Source organism: Oryzias latipes, chromosome 13, assembly GCF_053564925.1.
Source record: "Oryzias latipes strain Hd-rR chromosome 13, Olatipes_Hd-rR_3.1".
NCBI classification, from domain to species: Eukaryota; Metazoa; Chordata; class Actinopteri; order Beloniformes; family Adrianichthyidae; genus Oryzias; species Oryzias latipes.
In genome coordinates, this window is record NC_136249.1 from 11575671 (window position 1) to 11595612 (window position 19942).

Sequence of the window (19942 nt, forward strand, 5' to 3'; positions counted from 1 at the left end):
ACACTCAGCAATAAGGGGTTGGTTAAAACACCAAATGTGACAACAATGGGACTTTCCCTTTAACTTTACGAGCTATTAACCCTTTCCAGGCTTATAGAATGTGAGAACTTGGTGGATCAGGTGGGACTTTTCATTTCATGGACTAAAATATGAATCCAAACTATGGGTTAACAAATGTGTCCCATGTGCTGCTTTAAAAGACACACATCAAAGAGAGAACACTTGAATCCAACATATTTAGATTTCTTGAAAAATTCTCAGGTATAAAATTACTGCCTCCCTTAAGGATTTGGGAAATACTAGAATTTTTAAATAAAGACTTAGTTGGATTTACAATATGCAGATATTGACGTCTCAGTGCGCTCGTGTTGATGTGATGCTTAAGACACAATGCTTTAATTATGTACCATGAACTTAAACAGATCAGAACCGGCCCTTTTGATTGCAGGAGTATCAGTTTACGACTGGAAGACGGCGGGCGCAAACAGCCGTTCGGGGTCCAAGTCGCTGTCACAGTTCAGAACGCTTTTGATGGGGAGAATCCTGACACGCCATGTAAATGAGGTTATGAGGTCCACGATCCACAAGTCTGTTTAACTCTAGACAAACACACACAAATGTCCACACGCATAAACACACAGCCACTCTGTGTTGCATTACGCAATTAGTGTTGCGATGGATGTTTCCCTCTGTCTGCAGGCAAACTGACGCAAACTGATTACGGTTTGGTTGGATGTTTCACTAAAGAGGACATTTCGCAATAACAAAGGGACATTTTGAAGATTTAAGTTTTCTTTTTTTTTTCAGTATTTCTTTTAATTTGACAAATAACTTGCCAAAGCTCGTTTGTGAAAAATGTTTTACTGCTTGGAGAAGTTAAACATATAACCGGTTGCAAAAAAACAAACAAAAAAATAAATAAATTGTGTCGATTTGATCATGACATTGTATTAAGACCTTAGTGATATCATGTGGTAAGTCTGACCACCAAAAAACCGGACTTCCTGTCTGCCGCTTGTGTCTTCTGAACTCTTTGACAGCAGAAGATTCAAATTCCTTTCAAAGTAAAAAAAACATCCTCGTCAAATAAGATCCTCCTGCTGCAGTAGATACTTGAAGTAAAAATGCAAGAAGACTAAGTCAAATATGAAATTTTCTTTCATAACATACTTGAGCGACATCATTATTTATTTCGTTTTAATATTGAATATCAACATGTCAACTTTGGCGTGGAATCCTTCTTTTATTTTAATTTATAGGGACTAACATGTTAATGCAAGGGGACTATGTTATAACACTAAACCTCTCTGACAGTAGACTAAACCTTTAATCATCATTTTTGATCAGTTATCTGATAATGTCAATGACAAACCTTAATTAACCGAAATACAATTGTCACCATTTTGCTTTCTTGGTATTTTTTTCTTTTAATTTTTCTACAAATGTCATCTCATGAACAACCTCAGCTGTGTGTGACACTTCTCTGGTGGGGATCTTATTATAACTTAAATCATTTTTGAGGTATTTCTTATTTGTGTTGCTGAAGTTTATCTGGTTTATGTGGGACTTCATATTTACAGTTGAGTCGGTCTGCACGCATGCGTACATTAGGCAGGATTGAAGGCCCTCCCCTTTTTCCTCATGCTCGGAGACAACTTCCTTTTGACCTCTAAATTAAAAAATATGTCTTTTTTTAAAACTTCTGCATTCCTTTAATCTTGGAGTAAGATTAGTTTTTTCCTCTAACTTCTCCCCCACTTTTTATTTTATTTTTGTTTTACCATTCATCTGTGTGTTATTCCAGAAAAAAGCCCCCTGACAGTTTCAGATTTGGTAAAATGTTGTAAATTTTTCTCTGTCTCTGTGCAAAAAGGAAATTACGTGGAAATCACTAAACAAGAAGCTCAGAAGTGACATCGTAGCAAATTTCTAAATGTACTTATATCTAAAAGAAATAGAAAAATCACACTACACTTGAAATTTAAATAATAATAAAAACATTTACAAGATATTTGGTGTGAAAAATCACTCTACCCTTTGTGTTCTGCCTATTTTCCCACACAAATGTTTAAAATAATGTTTTTCAAATCTACCCTTACGTGAAAGTTAAGTCCAAACCTGACTTTACTAACATCCTTTAAAGTTGAGAACTTTTTGCTAGTTTTATGAAATTACCACTGAAAATTTGGGTGCAACATGGGTTCGCTTGAAGGCACCTTAGCTTTAAGCGGGTCAAAGCAGCTGCGTGGTGAGAATGCTTCACTGAGCAGAACCACATCAAAAATCAGAAGAAGAAAAAAAACCATGGGGGTGGGGTGTAAATATTTGGCTTTATTTTCATATGAGTGCATAAATCAGTCAGTCTGTTCCTGGAAATGGCATCTCTACAGTAATGCATGTGTTCTTAAAGCGGAGGACATGCTTCTTTTTTTGTGCTTTTTTCAAAAGATTTTAATCTGATCTGGAACATTTGTCCTCAAACTTTTGCAGCTTTTAAACTAATTTCAAGTCAGGAATCAAAACACAAACAGAAGGCGTGGCTCAAGAGTTTTTGCACATTTGTTTATGCTTTAAGATGGCTAATTCACGAGCACACACACACTTATCTGAGCAGGTTATTGTTCCCTCCGGGGTTCCTGACCTTGCGGTAGTTTATACCTATGAAAAGAAAACGGTCACTCTGATTATCTTTTCAAATACAAACTGCAGCTGTGTACACATGCTGGCTCGCACACAAAAGGATATAGACACTCACACAAACCATGGTGCTCCTCACACGTACATTCGCCCAAGCTAAGAGGAAGTAGTGTTTTCTCATTTAATCTCCCACACGCAATCTTAGCCTCTCAAACCAAAACCATAACTCACACGCACGCACAGGGTCAAATATACACAACTTCACACGCCAATCTGACTCGTTTTTTTTTTCTAACACCCACATCCAGAAGTTTTTTTCACACTTGCAAGCACAAGAGCACGAAGGCACGCACATCAGCACACAATTACAATGGTCTCAGCCCACGGCGTTCACACTCAGCTCGACTGATCCCTGCCACTGGTAGAAAAAAGCAAGGTGGCCTTGACTGAGCATGACTAAAATGTGCTGCAGGCTGTGTGCCGTCTTGTATTTGTATACCAGACAAGTCTTTTTTTTCCATCGTGAGAATGTAATGACAAGCTGGCCCACATTTTTCTAACAATGCAGGAGACTTCAGCCAAACAACATGGTGAAGTCACACGGATGCACACTGGTATATATTTTAAGAAATCCTTAGCCAGCTGTTTGATGCAGCCATGTTTATTTCTGTCTATGTGTGACATGTTTGCTAGACTGACACGGCCTTGCGTCTCTTTCCTGTTTATATCACGAAAAAGTCAACAATTGGTGACCTCTTTAAACTCTGAAGCGGAGACAGGCATGGCAGAGTGAAACAACACACCATGTCAGTTTAGAAACTCAAGGAAAAGTCCTCATCGATCAATTGTGTCGAATGGGTCGTGTAATCAAAAACTACCTGACGCTTGACAGAGTGAACATCTAAACTGGAGTTTTGTGAAATCTTTGTTTGTCTCCTGTAGACAAGAGACATGAGGGAGGAGCTTCGTGAGGAGGCGGAGCTTCGTCTGGAAAAAGAGAAGGAAAAGAACCAGATGCTGCTCCAACAATGTCGACAAGAAACGTCACAGCTACAGCAGAAGGTGAACAAATCAGTTTGAACAAGATAAAATTTTATCGTTTTGTTTTTTTCCAAAATTTTATTTCAATATTTATGAAAAATTGTATTCACTATATATTTGGGAGTAGCTGGCGAATTGAGTGTGGGTCCTTGGGCAAGACACTATGTGCTACTGCATAACCATGTAGTCACAACGGGGGGCCAAGTCTGGGTCCCCCTGTGCTGGTCCCCACCCCAGATAAAATACAGGAAGGGCATCCCGCGTAAAAATCTCTACCAAACCACCTGTGCAAATTCGCTATGGCGACCCCCTGAAGGAGATGCTGAAAGCGAACAACATTTTCGGAAGTAGCTTAGTGAGATAGTTTGGAGTTTAATTTAAATCAATAAACCACAATAGATTTATTAATAATTAATAATTAATCATTCTTTTTTACAATCAGGGTCAAGCAAAGATCCCCCAGTGCTTTGTTAGCATGCGAGGGACCAAATGTTTGAAAACAGAATTCTTAATTGTGTGGTTGATGAGTGAGAGCTGTAAAAGACAGCTTTATCAGAAGAGAAATCCAGGCGGTGACACATGACACAACAGAAAACATCAGCATCTGGCAAACAGGCCCCATGTTGCCTCAAGTTTGCTCTTATAAGGCTCCATGAGTTTTTCTTTTTTTTTTTTTGGCTTACTTCATGAGCAAGAAGCTGTTGGAGGTTCAGCAAAACTTCAGATCTGTAATTTGACAAACAAGAATTTCCATTTAAGTTCCCAATTCTGGACCTTTTCTCCTTCAAAGCCCCACTCCAATCTTCTTTTGAACTACTTTCAAAGCGTTTCCAGTGGTCTTTTAATTATCTTTATGCCGTTTTTAGGCAAAATAAAAAAACTTTTATTTTTTCAGGACATAGTTTCATCAGGAGTCCATTCGAAATTCATCCCTGAGTTGTGGGTGCGACTGTTGGTGAGGAGCAACCCCGCCCCCCTTCCCCTCCTGTTGCTGAGAGCATGCAGGAGGCAGCTTGTAACAAATACAATTGTTTTTCAAACGTTTTTTTTATCTGCTTCTGATTCAACACAATTTGAATAAAAAAGAAATACTCAGAAATGCAATTGTGATTTTAATTTTTTTTATATGTCCTCTGTCATCACAAAAATGCCACAAGAACAGAATGTTCTTGTGGCGCAGCGCTAAATAAAACATCTGACAGCCCTTCTCATAACCTGTGAGTTTCTGTAAAGGATCATCTCTATTTCGCCTTGTGAAGTTTACAGAGAAATCGCTGGAGGTGCAGGACCTGCAGGAGGAGCTGCGGCGGGAAAGGAGGAGACAGAAAGAGGAGCAAGCCCAGGAAGAGGAGAGAAAGAGGCGAGAGGAGGAGTCCCACCAACAGGAGGCACGAGAGCTGACCCAGGCTAAAGCTGAACTCCAGCAGGCGAGTGAGAAGAATGCTGAACTAATAGAAGAGGTGTGTGTTCCTCCGCATGTGCTGCTGATGTTTCCGTGTTCAGCTGGATAATATTGACAGAATGCATAGGAGAACAAACACATACTTCCCTTAGGTGGTAGCACGGCATCTCTCTGCCAACACTGGGTGCACTGAATTTATCAAGTGTGCATTTTTATGAATGTATTTGCAGACAAATAACATTGAATGAGCTTTAAAGAAACAGAAAGACACACTGGTAGAGTAAATATTAGGCTTTTTATTAATTATTAGCAGGCACAGAGACGTACATCCCTGCCAGCACCACCAGAAACTGTGAAATAAAGATAAAAACATGGAAGTGGTTCATAAAGGAAGGAAGATGGTTCATGTTAGGAACCAGAGAGGAAGTGAGAATGAAGGAGAGTCACTGTGGATGTGTGTGGGAGTAAATGAAAGAGCGCAAACACTTTTTTATGAAGGATATAAAAAAAAAATAACAGGAAGGACAGCTTCCCTAAACCATGAGGAGTTTTGGTTTTCGGGAGACATTTGTTGTGGGGGTGTTTTCACAGTCTTTCCATCTGAGGGTTTTTCGTTTACAGACATGTTTGTGTTTGTTTGAAACGTTTTTTTAAGTTCAGAGAGGGCAAATAAGCGGGCACATCGACTAAAGGTGTGACTTCAGAAGTGTTTGAGTTCTTCAAAGGCCAGCACTCATGTCATTTTCTCAGCAGTATCATGCGGATCTCAGTTACTGCTCTGCTTTTTTACAGAACTGTCCTGACTACAGTACACCTCTATAACACTTCAGCAATTGCACTGCATTTAATTATGCAATAGCTCTCACACCAATAAGGTGTGTAATGACATTGATGGATTTGGTTTATTGTTAGCAATTTATGCAATAAAAACAAAGTAAGAAGACCACGAATATAAAATACATCGATGTATCAAATCCGTTTAGGATAACAATTTATGAAGAAACTGGTGTTATCTTTCTTGACATTGTAATTGGGCCAAATCATACACTAACATCTGCCTGAAGGTATTAATACTTTTTCAGTCCAGGTGCAGATGAATTATCAAGTAACAAAGATGAAGTGCTTGATTATTATCATGTTAAAATTGTTGTTTACATCATGGCTACCAAACACTAATGATCCAATGACAGTGATGGATTAGGTGAGGATGCAAGTCAATTAAGTTTGAATCTGAGTTTTCCTTTGACCTTGTTTGATTGTGGATTTACCCTGAGACAGTCCCATTCAATCTTAAACGTTTTTGTAGATTAGCTTTACTTTTTTGGTTAGTTTTCCAATTACTCTTCTTTTTGGAATCAAATTGGAATCAGATCAGGACCCAAGAAGCTGTTAGTCAGACAAGAACCCATTGAGATCAGGATCTCTTTTTTAAGGATGATCTAGACTAGAGGTCAGCAGCACACAACATTAATGCTAGGAAAGTTGATGAAAGGCAAGTTAAAATACAATTTAAAACATAAAAAATAAAATAGAAGCAAAAATATTCTAAGAAATTTCAGAGTATGATATTCAAGAAACAGAAGCTTAAGCACAGTTCAAAAGATTCATTTCTTTAAGATACTAAAATTAGACAGCTTTATCTTTGTTGTTCTCCTTTAGCATTAACAGGATTCTGCTTCTATCATCCAAAACATTCCTTTTTGTCTTTGTAAGATTTTGCAAACACCCACAACTTTTGATAAGCTTCTTATAAAAATTTAGGTTAACTTCTTTATTTATTTAACTTTTTTTCTTAATCAGGATGGCCGCAGATCCTTAAAAAGTCTTGAAAGGTCTTACATTTTATTTAACCAAAAGAAGACCTTAAAAAGCATTTACTTGTCCTAAATTCAGGTGAATTGGTCCTCATGTTTCTTATCAATCTGATGTGACTTCCTGTCACTAAAGAGAAACCTTTCCAGGATGCGCTGTGTCATAAAGCCGTGAAATAGTCGTAAATCGATCAGCTAGCTAATTAGCTCCTGGTCGGGGAAAATGGGAAGGTGCAAATTAATGGAGGAATGGCTTGAAAATATGCATCACTTGTTGTGGTTTAAACTGGGTAGTGAAAATCCTTGTGAAGCAAACTGCACAACTTGCTAAAAAAAAAGGTCTAAAATTGGGGATGAAGGTGGTCAAATCGCAGACTCCAACTGATTCATCTTCTTCGTACATTTTCTTTGTCCTAAAGTGGATTTTAAGTGTTCTTAAAAGGTCTTTAGATGCCTTAAATGTAAATCAGTTGATGCCTTTTTCTTTTTAATATAAACATCATTTTTCCTATTATCATCGTGTCAGAAACATTAAAATGTTGATTTTAAGAGCTTTTTAAACATCTTTACGTACTTTTAAGATTTTCCTACCCTCCACCTCTGTAGCTATTATTTGCAGTGGCAACAGAGCAGCAGTAGTCCATTAGAAACTCACCTAATGGTAAGCCTTCCCACACTTCCCATCATTCCTTTTTACGCTCTCCCTACAGCCAACATTATCGGTGCAACAACATTGGTGAGCAATATCTGAGCTATCCAGTCGTCCAGTTTTGAGCCAGATGCTAGCTCAGACGAGGAAAACGAAAACGTGAATCTATTTGTGTACAAGTGGATGCATCAGAATGGAGTGGAGCAGGGAGCTGTGCGTATTTTCTACAGCACAAATAAGCTCTTTTTCAAAAGACAATTTTTCATCTGCTCTTCATTCACAATGATTTGAATAAAGAAATACTCAGAAATGCAGTTTTGAGCTAATTTTTCTTTTTGTATTTGTCCTCTATCATCAGAAAAATGCCATAAGAACATGTTGAAAAAACCATAATCATTAAAGTGGATCTTTAAGCATTTTAGTATCAACAATAAAGCTACATAAACTTAGTTTTAACACAACCTTAAAAATAAGCTGAAACCTAGTGTGTATTAAAAAGTGAGTTTATTTCTCCATGACCTGATAGATTGAATAAACTTGACATTCTTCTATTTTTCAACTGATTCTGCCCCTAAAAACACATAGATTTAATTCTCCTCCTACTCATTTTGGCGGGTTTAGGAAGGGGTTACTGAAAGCTTCAGACAAAGCAACTAAGTTGCAAGGTGTGAAACAAAAAGAGCAAGATGAAAAATGCTGAGAGGCTCTCTGGAGGCTGAGGAGATCTCCACGTCAGGCAATTTATCTGCGTGAATGACATCTCACATCACAGGGACGGTGAATCTCTGTAAAATTCTATGTAAAATTATTCATCAGTGCAAAGGGAGAAAAAAAAAAGACTTCCATCAGCATGCATGGCTTAATAAGAAAGTGCATTGTGTTTGACATGTGGATCTGTCATCCTAACACAGAGTTCATCTGCAGTCTGCTGCCAGTAACACAAACAATGCCAGTGGAGTCATGCATGAGGGACCAAATGTGTCCAGGATTCATTTATTTTGCTCTTTACGTTTACAGTTTCCTCTATAGACCAATGATTGAATGAAACATAAAACAATCTTCAGTTCCTTTAAATTTCAAAAGTCATTTTCAGGTCAGAATGACTGAAATGTCCTCAATCCATCCTAATCTGTCAAGGTCATTAAGCCATTTCCTCTTATCCTTTTCTCATCATTTGTTCATCACCTCATGTGACCTCCTCCCCCTGTTCTTCCATTCATCCTGCTGAGCTTTGAGATGCTGCAGTCTGACAGCCCTCAAACAGCCCTTCATCTGCCTTTTTAACTGCCTCCCTTTCAGAGCGCCTGTCCAGATTGGTTCAGCCAGTTCAAGGTGCCCCGATGCCAATTTCACAGCTGACACGCTCTTTTATGTCAGCTGGACCCTCAGCATCACAGCTCCTTCCCCCACCCCTCTTTATCTTTCTTTTCCTTCTCGTCTCAATTAAAGTGACTATTTTTGTTGTTCTGTGACAATAGTTGAAGCAGATCAGTTTTTTGCAATGCTTTCAGATATGTTTTCTTTCTTTTTTCGTCTCTTTTCATATTTCATTTTGATCTTTCAGCTCGGTCTCTCATCATCTTTTTCTTTGGATCCAGTTCCATCCAAACCTTTAATGCATCGTTTTCTTTTGAAAACTTCCATTGATCTGTGAATGTTTATGTGTGCTGCTGTGAGATAACGAGACTCTGATCACAACCTTGAGATATCACTCTGTTGCTAAGAAACCGTGTCCGACCGTTTTAGCTCGAGCTCCTCATCGACCTTTCACCTGCTATTTTCAAGACAACATAGCGATAATCAGTATCTGCAGATCAATTCGCCATTTCAAGAACCCAAAACGAAAATGATGTCACAAACACTTCTCTTGTTTGTGTCTAAAAAAACTTGTTTTTTCTACAACAGCTGAGGAAATCTTTAGAGATTTCACATCCACTGTCCTTTAGCCACTGTTCAGGAGGAGAGCTATCAGAACCTCTCCTCCTGCGTCATCTACGCATCACAGACAGCAGCTGAGTCCCTTATTGGTTGGCATGACGCGTCTTTTTAGCCAAAGTTCAGATATTTCAACTCTGAAAACACCCTGCTGTGACACAACGCCCGAAACGTGCTGCTGCCAGAACGCTGCACGCGAAGCACAAAACGTGCCGCACGACCTCTAATTGTGTCTGAATATTGACTTAACATTGAAACTGCACAACCCTGACATGCAAATCGCATTTGGTTGGAACATAGCTAGAGGACTGCTCCCAGTTAGTGTGATGTCATCCATAGAAAGTGACTCACCTCCGGCACCAACTAAATGAAGTCAATTCAGTCGCCATTTTTTCCCCAATAAGGACACCGCCACGTTGGACCCAGGCGATGTCATTAAGCAGTGTTTGGTCCAATTCGATCTGAGCCTACATTTCTATACGCAACCACTCTTGCCAATCAGGAGAGAGCTTGTTGGAAGTCCACACCCCTACCACTGAAAACGGGCTCAGGAGAATCTGTATATCCGGTGTTTTCAAATTTTGAGGCATTTGATTGGCCAGTTTATAACTCTTGAATAAATTTGCACTACAGAAAAAGATATTTAAAAAAGTATCATGAATCAGCAAAAATGTGTTAAAAGAAGCAGAGCGAGAATATATTCTGACAAATAGAATGTCTGAGTACAGAAGTCTGGGATTTTGACTTCTTGGAACCAATTGCAACTGGCTGTTCTGAACACCAGGAGGGACAGGTCACTCAGTCCAACTGTCATATACAGTCTATACTTCTTGCCTAATTAAGAAGTCTGTTCATTTGTACTTATTTTAAATAATATTTTTATTGTTAAGGTTGACAGAATCGACAACGTTGCAGTGTTCTTTGTGGCAGTTCTGCAGTGATGTTGTACAGACAGAACTGTGCAAATGAGAACATATGCAAACACTCCTCACTGAGGCCAATTCTCCTGTTATGCATTCACTCACATCTCAGACTCCGTCCTTCTGCCTGTCACTCTGCCCCCTACTAGGATCTCTACCCACCCCCCACCCGTCTGACAGGAGCTTCATTGATGTCGACGAGTGCGTGTCTGGAGGAAAATATGCTTGACCTTTGATCTACTGCTGTGGATTGAGGTCAAAAAAATGCGTGTGGCGTTTGCGAGTCTGCGTGCGCTCCCATCGGAATGTGGTTTACAGTGTTAGATTAAAAGCGGAGGCTCTTTGAGTTTGTGTGAGGCTTTCATCTAATAGCCTTGTAATCCTGCTCTCACCATGGGCCCCTAATGATGGCTGCATCTCTGCGTGTTTAAACCGCCACGCACAACATATCACACACATACACACTCCAACACGTGCCAGCATATAAACTAGCAGGAAGGAGATTTACTCTCTTAAGTATTTCATGCAGGCACCTAGAGGAAGTGGATTAATGTGTGTGCGCCCCACACACGCTCCTGGAATAAAAAAACTTTTTAAAAAAAAGAAAACTGCTGAACGTGGCTTTTGTGTCTCATCCAATTACAGTTTTATTTATGTTGACGACAACACAACTTTTGTTTCATTGTACAAACACACATTGAGAATGTGTGCTTTTATCATAACTGACTCTTGTTGCTTATTTCAACTGCACAGTGGGAGGAGTTGTGGGCATACCAGTGCACAGGAACATCACAAACTTCTTTGAAATGACTTCCACTGATTAAACTTTCCTAACCAGCAGCAGCACTGACGTGTTGGGTGTCCTGTAAATTGTGTGCGTGTGCTGTGGTAAGATGAGGAATGTCAGCTACATTCCAGCGAAAGATTTTCCAAACAAGTCTATTTATTATGAGCTTGGAAGTTGTTGAAGATAGCAGAAGAAAAATGCTCGGAGTTTCTTCATTTTTAGCTGCATTATTTGTTTATTTTGTAATACTGGTATTAAGGTATTACAACTTTTTTTTGATAGGATCTACCTCTCACAAATTAGCCTGATTTCAGGTTGGTCTTTCTGAGCATTACTAAATATGTTAAACCATATGTGATAGTCAAGATTGGCAACCATTGGGCCACCTTAGTCACAACTGCCCTAATGGGTGGAAACAGGCTGTCTGCAGGTAAAATATGGGTAAACCTGTAAGGGGCACATTGGTGGCTCGGACAAAATGTTAAGGTCGTAGATCACTCTGTGAGTTAGTACAGCTAAAGTTTTCGTGCATGTTTTTCTACGGGCATGCTGCAGGCGACAGGTCATGGCCAACACCTAAACAATACAAATGCTACCGGGCATGTGACCCGCAGTCAAGACACGCTAAAAGTGCATTCAAGAACACGTGTTTAGCATTTGGTGTTCACACTGGACTATCGCGATACGAGCGGATGTCCACTATCTATCTGCAAGAAAATTTGTGCAAAATGTTAAAGCGGTCCAAATTCTGCAAATCTTGCTCCAGGCTTTCTTTTTCTCAGCTCTTTTCCTATTTACGAAAGAATTAAATTATCCTCCATGATCAATTTTGAAAAGGCTGGTGATTTGGTAAATGAAAAGGGACGCTATTCATCTGTCACTACCAAATGCGAGTCCCTGATTGTTCAAATTTTGACCTGGTTTAACTTTCGATGCACATAGAGCCCGAAAACGGTCGTGATAACTTGCATAGTGATTCCCGAACAGAAGAGTTCTGAATGTGGAAGCTCAAACCACTTATTCACAATACATCGACTTTTCAATAGAAGTGGCTGCTTGAACCCAAGTTGTTGAAGGCAGGGTGAACGTAGCTTGAGAGTAAGTAACCCCGAAAAACCTGAGCACTGCACAAAGGGGGAATTCAAGTGATTAGTGTGTCACTAGTCCTTGCGCACCTATTGCATGCTCCATGCTTGCAGCTTGAATGTAAGAAATTAGGAAATAAGACAACCAGATTGTAGTTTATGAAGGAATTGTACGGGTATCCAACAGGCACTTGCGTATCACCTGCAAAATGCGTGCAGCATTAGCGCGCAGTCAATAAGGAGCAACTGCACCAACCTTAATGACTACAGTTAAGCATAAGGACAATGTACGACTGCATACCCCTATGTTACAAGTGTGTGTAACTTATATTATCTTCATAAATACTTCACAATACACTTACCGGTTATCCATTCCATTATCATGATGTCCTTTAAGGTGGCCGCACAAGCCTCAATGGATCTGCCAGACACTTTAAATTGGGGCCGCTCCTCTCTCATCAACCCAAAACCCTGCAGCACCCGTACGGGTCAGCCCCCATAACGGTGCATGTGACTAAGGCCTTATCCCAATGTTCCCTATCTGCTAAATTGCAGCTTTGAGGAGTTTTCATTGTGGGATGCAAACAACACATGTCCGTTATCCAACGGCAGATGGTCTTAATAATGTAAACTCTTCAAAATGGCACATGTTTGTGATTAAATGAGCCACTGAGTAGTATTTCTGAGTGTGCAGCACGATGGAGGGGAACACATGTGAAATCCCGACGACAGCCATGACAGGCTTTTTTTTTAATTACAAAATTGGTTTTGGATATAACCCCCGCTCCCTCAGGCTTACAGTTTGTTTTAGTCATATTTCATCAAAAAAAGTTCCATGTATGCATCAACCTGGACTTGTAAACATTGTACTGTTTCCCACGTTTCATCAGACAGATTGCAGCCGCCGTTTGTTCCAAACTGCTCTGTGATTGCGGGGGAACAAACTTCTCATCTGTGCATTTATCAGTCAGCCTGCACACAGGTTTTCCTGCGTGTCTTTCAGCGCTTTTCTGCATGTGTGTTGAGCACTTTTGTTATGTGTTTTCTGTGCTGGAACAGCTCGCCTGATGGGTCTTTGTGCTTCAGTTTTTTTTTTGTTTTGTTTTTTTTCTAATGACAGTCCAGCTTCCTGCAGCACTATTCATTATTGACCAAACAGCAGTCTTTTCTGGCCTTCTGTTCTTAATTGGCTCCAAAAAAAAACACATTTAGTGTCTTTTTGTTCACTTCCTGTTGAAACTTTACTTGGATTTACAGCTGGGCTTTTGCCAGCGTTGCCCGTTCAGATGGTGCGGTTTTATGCTCGCTGTCTTGTCATTTTCCAGGTGAGGTTTCTCCAGGAGACCGTGAGGAGGGAGTGTGAAGAGAGAGAAGAGCTGACTGCTGCTTTGTGTCAAGCTCAGCAGGAGCTCTTTGGGCAGCGATCTGTAGCATCCCATCCAGGATCTCCCAAGCACGTTCCAGACGGAGTGGATCGACAACCACCCTCAGGGCACAAGAGGTTTGATCTCCAGCCACAGGTCAGAGTACCGGTACCTCTAACTCACTCTCCAACCAATCCAAACACATTCAGACCCTCGTCTGCCGACCCAGAAAAGGACAGAGGCCTGGGCCCAGACAAAGAAAGAGCAACGAGGAGGGTGGAGGCCAGAGGCAGATGGGTGGTGCTGGGTGGAGATGAAAGGCTTGAGCCGGTTCTTCCTCACGTAAAAGTAAGAACGTCCATGGGTGAAGTCAAAGATAAGTCCAATTTAAGGGGTAGGAGAAAATAGAACTATCCCAAATTTATGTTTTTAATTATTTTGCACCTTTTCAAGATAAAATACACCCTAATCAGTGGGCATCGACCTCCAACGTGATAATGCTATTATATTCCTGACTTAGATTTTATTACTAATTTTCTTTTATTTTCATTTAGCTGTGAGAATCCAGGTACACTTTTTTTATTTGTTTTCTTTTTAGTAACATGCTAATGTTTATCATTAAAAAGTGTAAATTAAAAAAGATTATATTCCTGATTTTGCAAAAAAAGAGAAGAACTAGGAGAAATTACAATATTATTAAACTAATGTTTAATATTTTGTTAAATGACAGTTTTAGAAGGCATTTAAAAAGGGAGATAAAAAAATGTAAACCTGTTCCATTCAGAAGAATGTCACCTATTATTTTTGTCATGTACTGCCAATAACATTTATCCATTCAAAAAATAATATATGTTGTACAAATATAATACAAACACATATAAATACATAAAATCCACATACATGCTCATGCTGTATACATGCACTTATTAACAAATAGTGACAAACATTTTCTTCTACTTTCGGGATTTTTATCATTCTTTTTAGAAATTGGTTTATATTTGAATATTGCTTTATGTTTGGTTGTAAACTATTCCAGTTTTGTTTTTTTTGTACATATTGTTTGTCATTGTTTTTAAGTTGTAAAATTACTCATGTCCCAAAAAATAAAAGCATTTCTATAAATGTGTGGTGAGTCTGGATTCATTTTAGCATGAAATCCTGTTTAGTGCTAAAATACTTAATAATGACATCAATGTGTTAAATGTTGCATGCAAACCAGCAAAATAAAGAACATTATCAGACTACTCAGGCAGTTACGTGAAGCTTCAGTTAGAGACAGTTTGGCATCTTTTTTATATTTCCATTCTCTTCAAAGCAAAGATGGAGATTGAGGTGAAGATCTAGCCTGAAGAGAGCAACAGTGAGCTAGAATCAAGTGAAGCTGGCGTTAGAAGTCGTGTGAAAGTTGTTTTGAAAAGCACTGAGGTGCAGGTTGACCCCAGCCTGTCGGATCATGCAGATTTCCAGCGTGAAATTTGGCGTGCAATTCAAAAAAAGAAAAAAAAATACGTACTGACACATTCCATTTCTGTGTTTAAGTCTTTGTGTAACATCTTGAAGCTGAAGGTAATAAGCGTATTTTCTTGTTCTTTGATAGCGTGCACAGCAAAAAAACTTCTTTCAGACCTCCATAAGAATTATGACACTTTTTTTTCTGGCTCGTTATCCTGCAATCCGACTCTGGATCTCTCATTGGACTGAGGGGCCTTGACAGCAGGTTTTGCCCCGCCTGTGCAAACAAACAAAAGAAACTGTACGCCCGTCGCCCCCCGTGCACACACAAACAGCGGTCGCTCAGCTCCCTCCCCTAGGGCTTGGAGTGTTACTGACATCACCCTCTCTCTGGAAGGTCTTTCCATCCATCCCGTCTTTTCCGCTCCTCTACATTTGGGATGAATTGGCATGATGGGAGAATGCATGAAGTGTGTGAGGCATGGAACTCATTTCCCAGCTTACTGGCACACATGCACACAAGATTTCACTCGGCCCTCCCCTCCTGCTGTCTATCTGTGAGACAATGCACTCTCCACTCACCCATTAAAGGTGAAAACCTCTGGCAACACTTCCTATTGCTTAAACACACACACACACACTTTGAAACCTTTGAGCAAACTAAAACGGCCATGAGAGACATCTATTTTATTATGTTAGAGTTGAATGACACAATAGCTGAGAGATTTCGCAAACGAATAATTTACAAACTTGTGTTTCACCAAAATAGTCCACTTTTTGCCATTCAAAAAGAGCCCTAGTAACCTGCATCCTAACCAGGTAACCTACACATTAACATATAACAATCTGATAGCTGCAATATCTAAGTTACACGTTTTGATTATGTACTTTATTTTGAAATAAACAAAATCAGTGTTTATATCTGGGTTGGCTCGTTTTGCATTAGTTGCAATGCTGTAATCGTTTCCACATCCCAGCAGTGATGAAAACATGACACCCAAAAGCACAATTACTACGATCTGCAAAAGCAGCGCCGACAATGGATGCTTTATGTTCCAGAAACTCAGACTGAGGCGTTAAAATTCTCAGAAGGAGGAGTTTGTTAACAGAAAAAGGTCCCAGCAGTCAGTCTGCCCAGCTTAGACCCTTTCTGGGATCATTTGGTGTTGGATTAGCTCCCAATGTCTACAGCATAAAAATTCTGTCAGTCTCGCAAAAGCCTGAAAGGTTGTGTAAAATTGTGTAACAGTTAGAGGCCTTTTGGAGCTTTTTATTTTTAAAATTATTCTTTAGAATTTCGTCTATTAAATTATGCTCAAAACTTGTTGTGACGATGCTGGATATCCATCTTTTTAGTAGAACTCCAGCTTCTTTTTACTACAGATATATATTTTTTATTAATATATTACAAAATATTTCCACAATGAACCTGAAACTGTCCAAAAATATATTTTGCCATGTTTTTACAAGACAAATAACAAAAATTGAGATCAAACTATTTTTACAAAAAATGGTCAGACTTGTAGAAACAAAATAAAAAATGTACAAGTTCATAACCAAAGCTAAGATAATGTCATAAATAAATAATGTCATAAATAAATAAGAAAAATGTCTAAAAAAATTCAGATGAAGTTTCGAGGAGTTCTTCCAGGGAGAATCTCATTTATGTGTCATAACTCCAGTTATGTTAGTCTTAAACTAAACGTTTCAAAGCTAAAAATCTTTTGAATCCTTCACATTATTTTTTGAATCACAACTTTACTATCGAGGGGGGGGGGGTCATTTCTACATCATTGTAAACAGCTGATGTGACTGGTGAGTTCAGGGACCACTTAGGGTTAAAGTTGGTGGCCTAAATCTGACAGTTTGATAATTAATCATGACTATTTCTCTGTTTTATTAAAGTTTTCTGTTTCATGTCTACTTCTGTTTGAGTTCAAATGTAGAGTTTTTGTGGTTGTTTTAGATACTCAAAGTGAGGTGGATTTTATTTCTTTGATTGGTCTTCGGGGTTTGTGTCTGGGGATTTAGAGTGACACCTTGTGGTTTCCTGCGGAAGTGCATTGAAAACTCAGTTTTGCAGTAAAGCAGCCAAAATAAAATCATAGTGAAATGACAACAAAAGGATAAAAAAAGGTTAGCACAACATGATGGATATGTACTGCTTTTTATATTGCTGAGGGTGAGAAACAGGTTCTCCTTATGTTATGGAAACAAACAAAAAAAAGCATAAAAACTCTCAATTTTCTACTTTTTCTACACACTTTGCTAAATTTGGGAAGTATCATTCTCTGTGACAGGCCTGCTGTCGTGTCCCTGGGGAGTCTGCATCAGCAGCTTGTAAACACACACACTAGAAAAAAAAAAAATTTAAAAAAAGGAGGGGGGGGGGGTTCCTGTGTGAATAACTAAAGCCTTGTTCGTCACTGGGTGTCCCTAAACACCTCTCTCCTGCGTGGTTATGGTCTTTTTGGAATTCTGCGCTCCCACAGCCCTCCCACACCCTACAATTAGTGTCACCCGGGGCAACTGGAGAAAGAATGCTCAACGTTCTTGTTGTCGTGGTAACTACGTAAGTGAGGGGTGGAGGTGCTGGTTGGAGGTATTGGTTGATGACGAGAACAGTAAGACTTTTTGGCAGAGCATTAGTCAAACGGAGGCCGGTCTGAACGAGTGGGCAGATCATTAAGAGAACTTCTATGAAGTTAAAAAGTTGGATGAACAAATTACCCTTTTGATAAGTTTAAATTTACACAACTATATGTAAACAATACAAATGCTGACCATAGGTTAGATGTGCTTTATTTAAGATTACTGTACACAGTTTTTGTTGATTTCTTGACGTATATAACTTTATAATGTTTTTTTTAATTTGCTTTATTTTTTGATGTATTTTTTAAGATGTTTGCTTTTTTTCATATTACAGTAGAAAATAATGCAGTTTTTTTGTTCATTAAAGACCCACCCAGATGAAAATTGGGTTTTTGGCGTTTTTAAAATGTTCTTGTGCGATATAAGTCTTTAGGTCTAATCTTTCATATCTGAGTACTTCTTTATTGAAATCATTGTGAATCTGGATCAGACGGGGGGAAAAGAATAACGTTTTAATTAATTTAACGTTCTGATTCATCTACTTGCAGACAAATAGACCCTTTTTCTTCATCTGAGCTGGAAACTGGCTCAAAACTGTACAGCTGTATAGCTCTGATATTGCTCTGTATTTTTGTTGTACTGCTCATTTTAGGCTGGGGGTGTGAGGGGCTTTAATCTAGTTGGAGTATATGTATGCAGATAGCTCTTAGTTCTGGGTGACAGGAAGAGGGGCGGGGTTCTTCTGCACCAACGGTTCTGTCTATAATTCAAAGGTAAATATCTAATGAACTCATGCCGCTCTGCAGAAACTATGTCCGAGGAAAACAACACATTTTGGCCAAATAAACGGCATAACCATAATTAAAGAGACAACTAGGAACTCTTTTATGATATCTCATTATACGTTTATGGATAGCTCAGTTGTCTGATTGTAGTACTTGCATGCTTACCAGGGTGTGCAGTGAGCTAAAAATCCAGCGTGGGTCCTTAGACAAGACTCTTTGCGCTGCTTTCCTGTCCCTTGAAAATACAAGCTTGAATCAGGAAGGGCATCTGGTGGAAAACCTTTCTGCCAAACTGTGGCGACCCCTGACGAGAAGTGCCAAAAGAGGAACAACTGTTTATAGTAAAACTTTTGGGGGGGAACAAATGGACTATGTTTCAATAAAAATTCTTGCCTTTATTTACCCTTGGAAAAAAAATCTCTAAATTACTTGATGACCCAAATGAATGGCAAGCTACTTTAAAATTAACTTTTAGGGTACTAAGATAATAAAAAAAACTCTGATACGAAACTAAGAATTATTCCGACATTTATAGATGCTGATAAGCCAAAGAAAAATGAATTTTATTTTTTGGGTGGAGATTTAGTTTAGGCCCAAGGTCAGACGGTTTCTTTTTAAAAAAAAACCTGTAAATCTCCAGCTTCACATTGCTTTACTTCTGGCAGTTTTTCCGGGACGATCCCAAACAGGTGGACTTGTACAGACCTCTGCTCACATTAAAAATGAACAATAAGCTTTGTGCCATGAAGTTGGGGGGAATTAAATGGGATTGTACAATTTGTCAAAACTGACCTTTTTGACACCAAAATGCAAACATTTTTTTTAAAAGAAAAGCGCAATGATTTTTTATTAATTTCATATTTTTTTATTTAAAACTTGATATGTATACTTTTAAAAATATTTTATTTTATCTTTTTTTATTTTATATTTTTATTTATTGTTTTATTTTTATTTTATCAATTGTTTTTAAACAGCGGATGGATATGTTCCAGTGATTGTGGTGAGACGTCCGAACTTTCCTGTAAAACACGTCACAGAAACTGTTCGCGGTGAGTAGTAATTTGCCAGTGTTGCCTTTTAGGAACGTCGGAATTTTTAGTTTTAATTTCTGTTATAAAGAAAAATTTACTAGAATTTTTTAAACAAGAATTTCCAATGTTTAGCTGCATAAATTAAAATACTTTTTTTCATCATTTTACTCTTGAAGCGTGTTTTTAATAGGACAAACCTTTTTTATCATAGATATCTACTTTTACATTTTGTTTTATACAATCAGTATTTTGCTGGTTGTAAGTTTTAAGAGTCCCTAAAATCATAGACGCTTAACGTTTTGTAAAACAAACAAAGAAACAAAAAACAAATAGGCGTTAATATAAAAAAGTACTGTACTGTTTGGTAAATTTGTCAGTAAAATATATAAAATTTAGTATTTAATGTGTTTATCTTTCATTTTTTTAACATTTATATGTTTGAATCGCATCG

At 38.6% G+C, this 19942-nt stretch overlaps 1 protein-coding gene and 1 long non-coding RNA gene across 2 annotated transcripts in view; one reads left to right on the top strand and one right to left on the bottom strand.

The window, feature by feature from the left end:
- lekr1 (Leucine-, glutamate- and lysine-rich protein 1) overlaps positions 1-14753 on the top strand; it is an 86495-nt gene extending 71742 nt beyond the window's left edge. Inside the window, exons 10-12 of the mRNA XM_011482854.4 lie at positions 3580-3699; positions 4938-5138; positions 13593-14753. Coding sequence (XP_011481156.1) covers positions 3580-3699; positions 4938-5138; positions 13593-14039 — 768 coding nt within the window. The 3' untranslated portion in view covers positions 14040-14753. The remainder of the gene's footprint in view (positions 1-3579; positions 3700-4937; positions 5139-13592) is intronic.
- On the bottom strand, positions 2317-19641 carry LOC144981520 (uncharacterized). The gene is made up of 4 exons (XR_013647137.1): positions 18626-19641; positions 4362-4404; positions 3516-3624; positions 2317-2658 (listed from the first exon to the last, which is right to left on the bottom strand). It is a non-coding gene; the product is annotated as an uncharacterized LOC144981520 (long non-coding RNA).
- Positions 19642-19942: the final 301 nt, after the last annotated feature.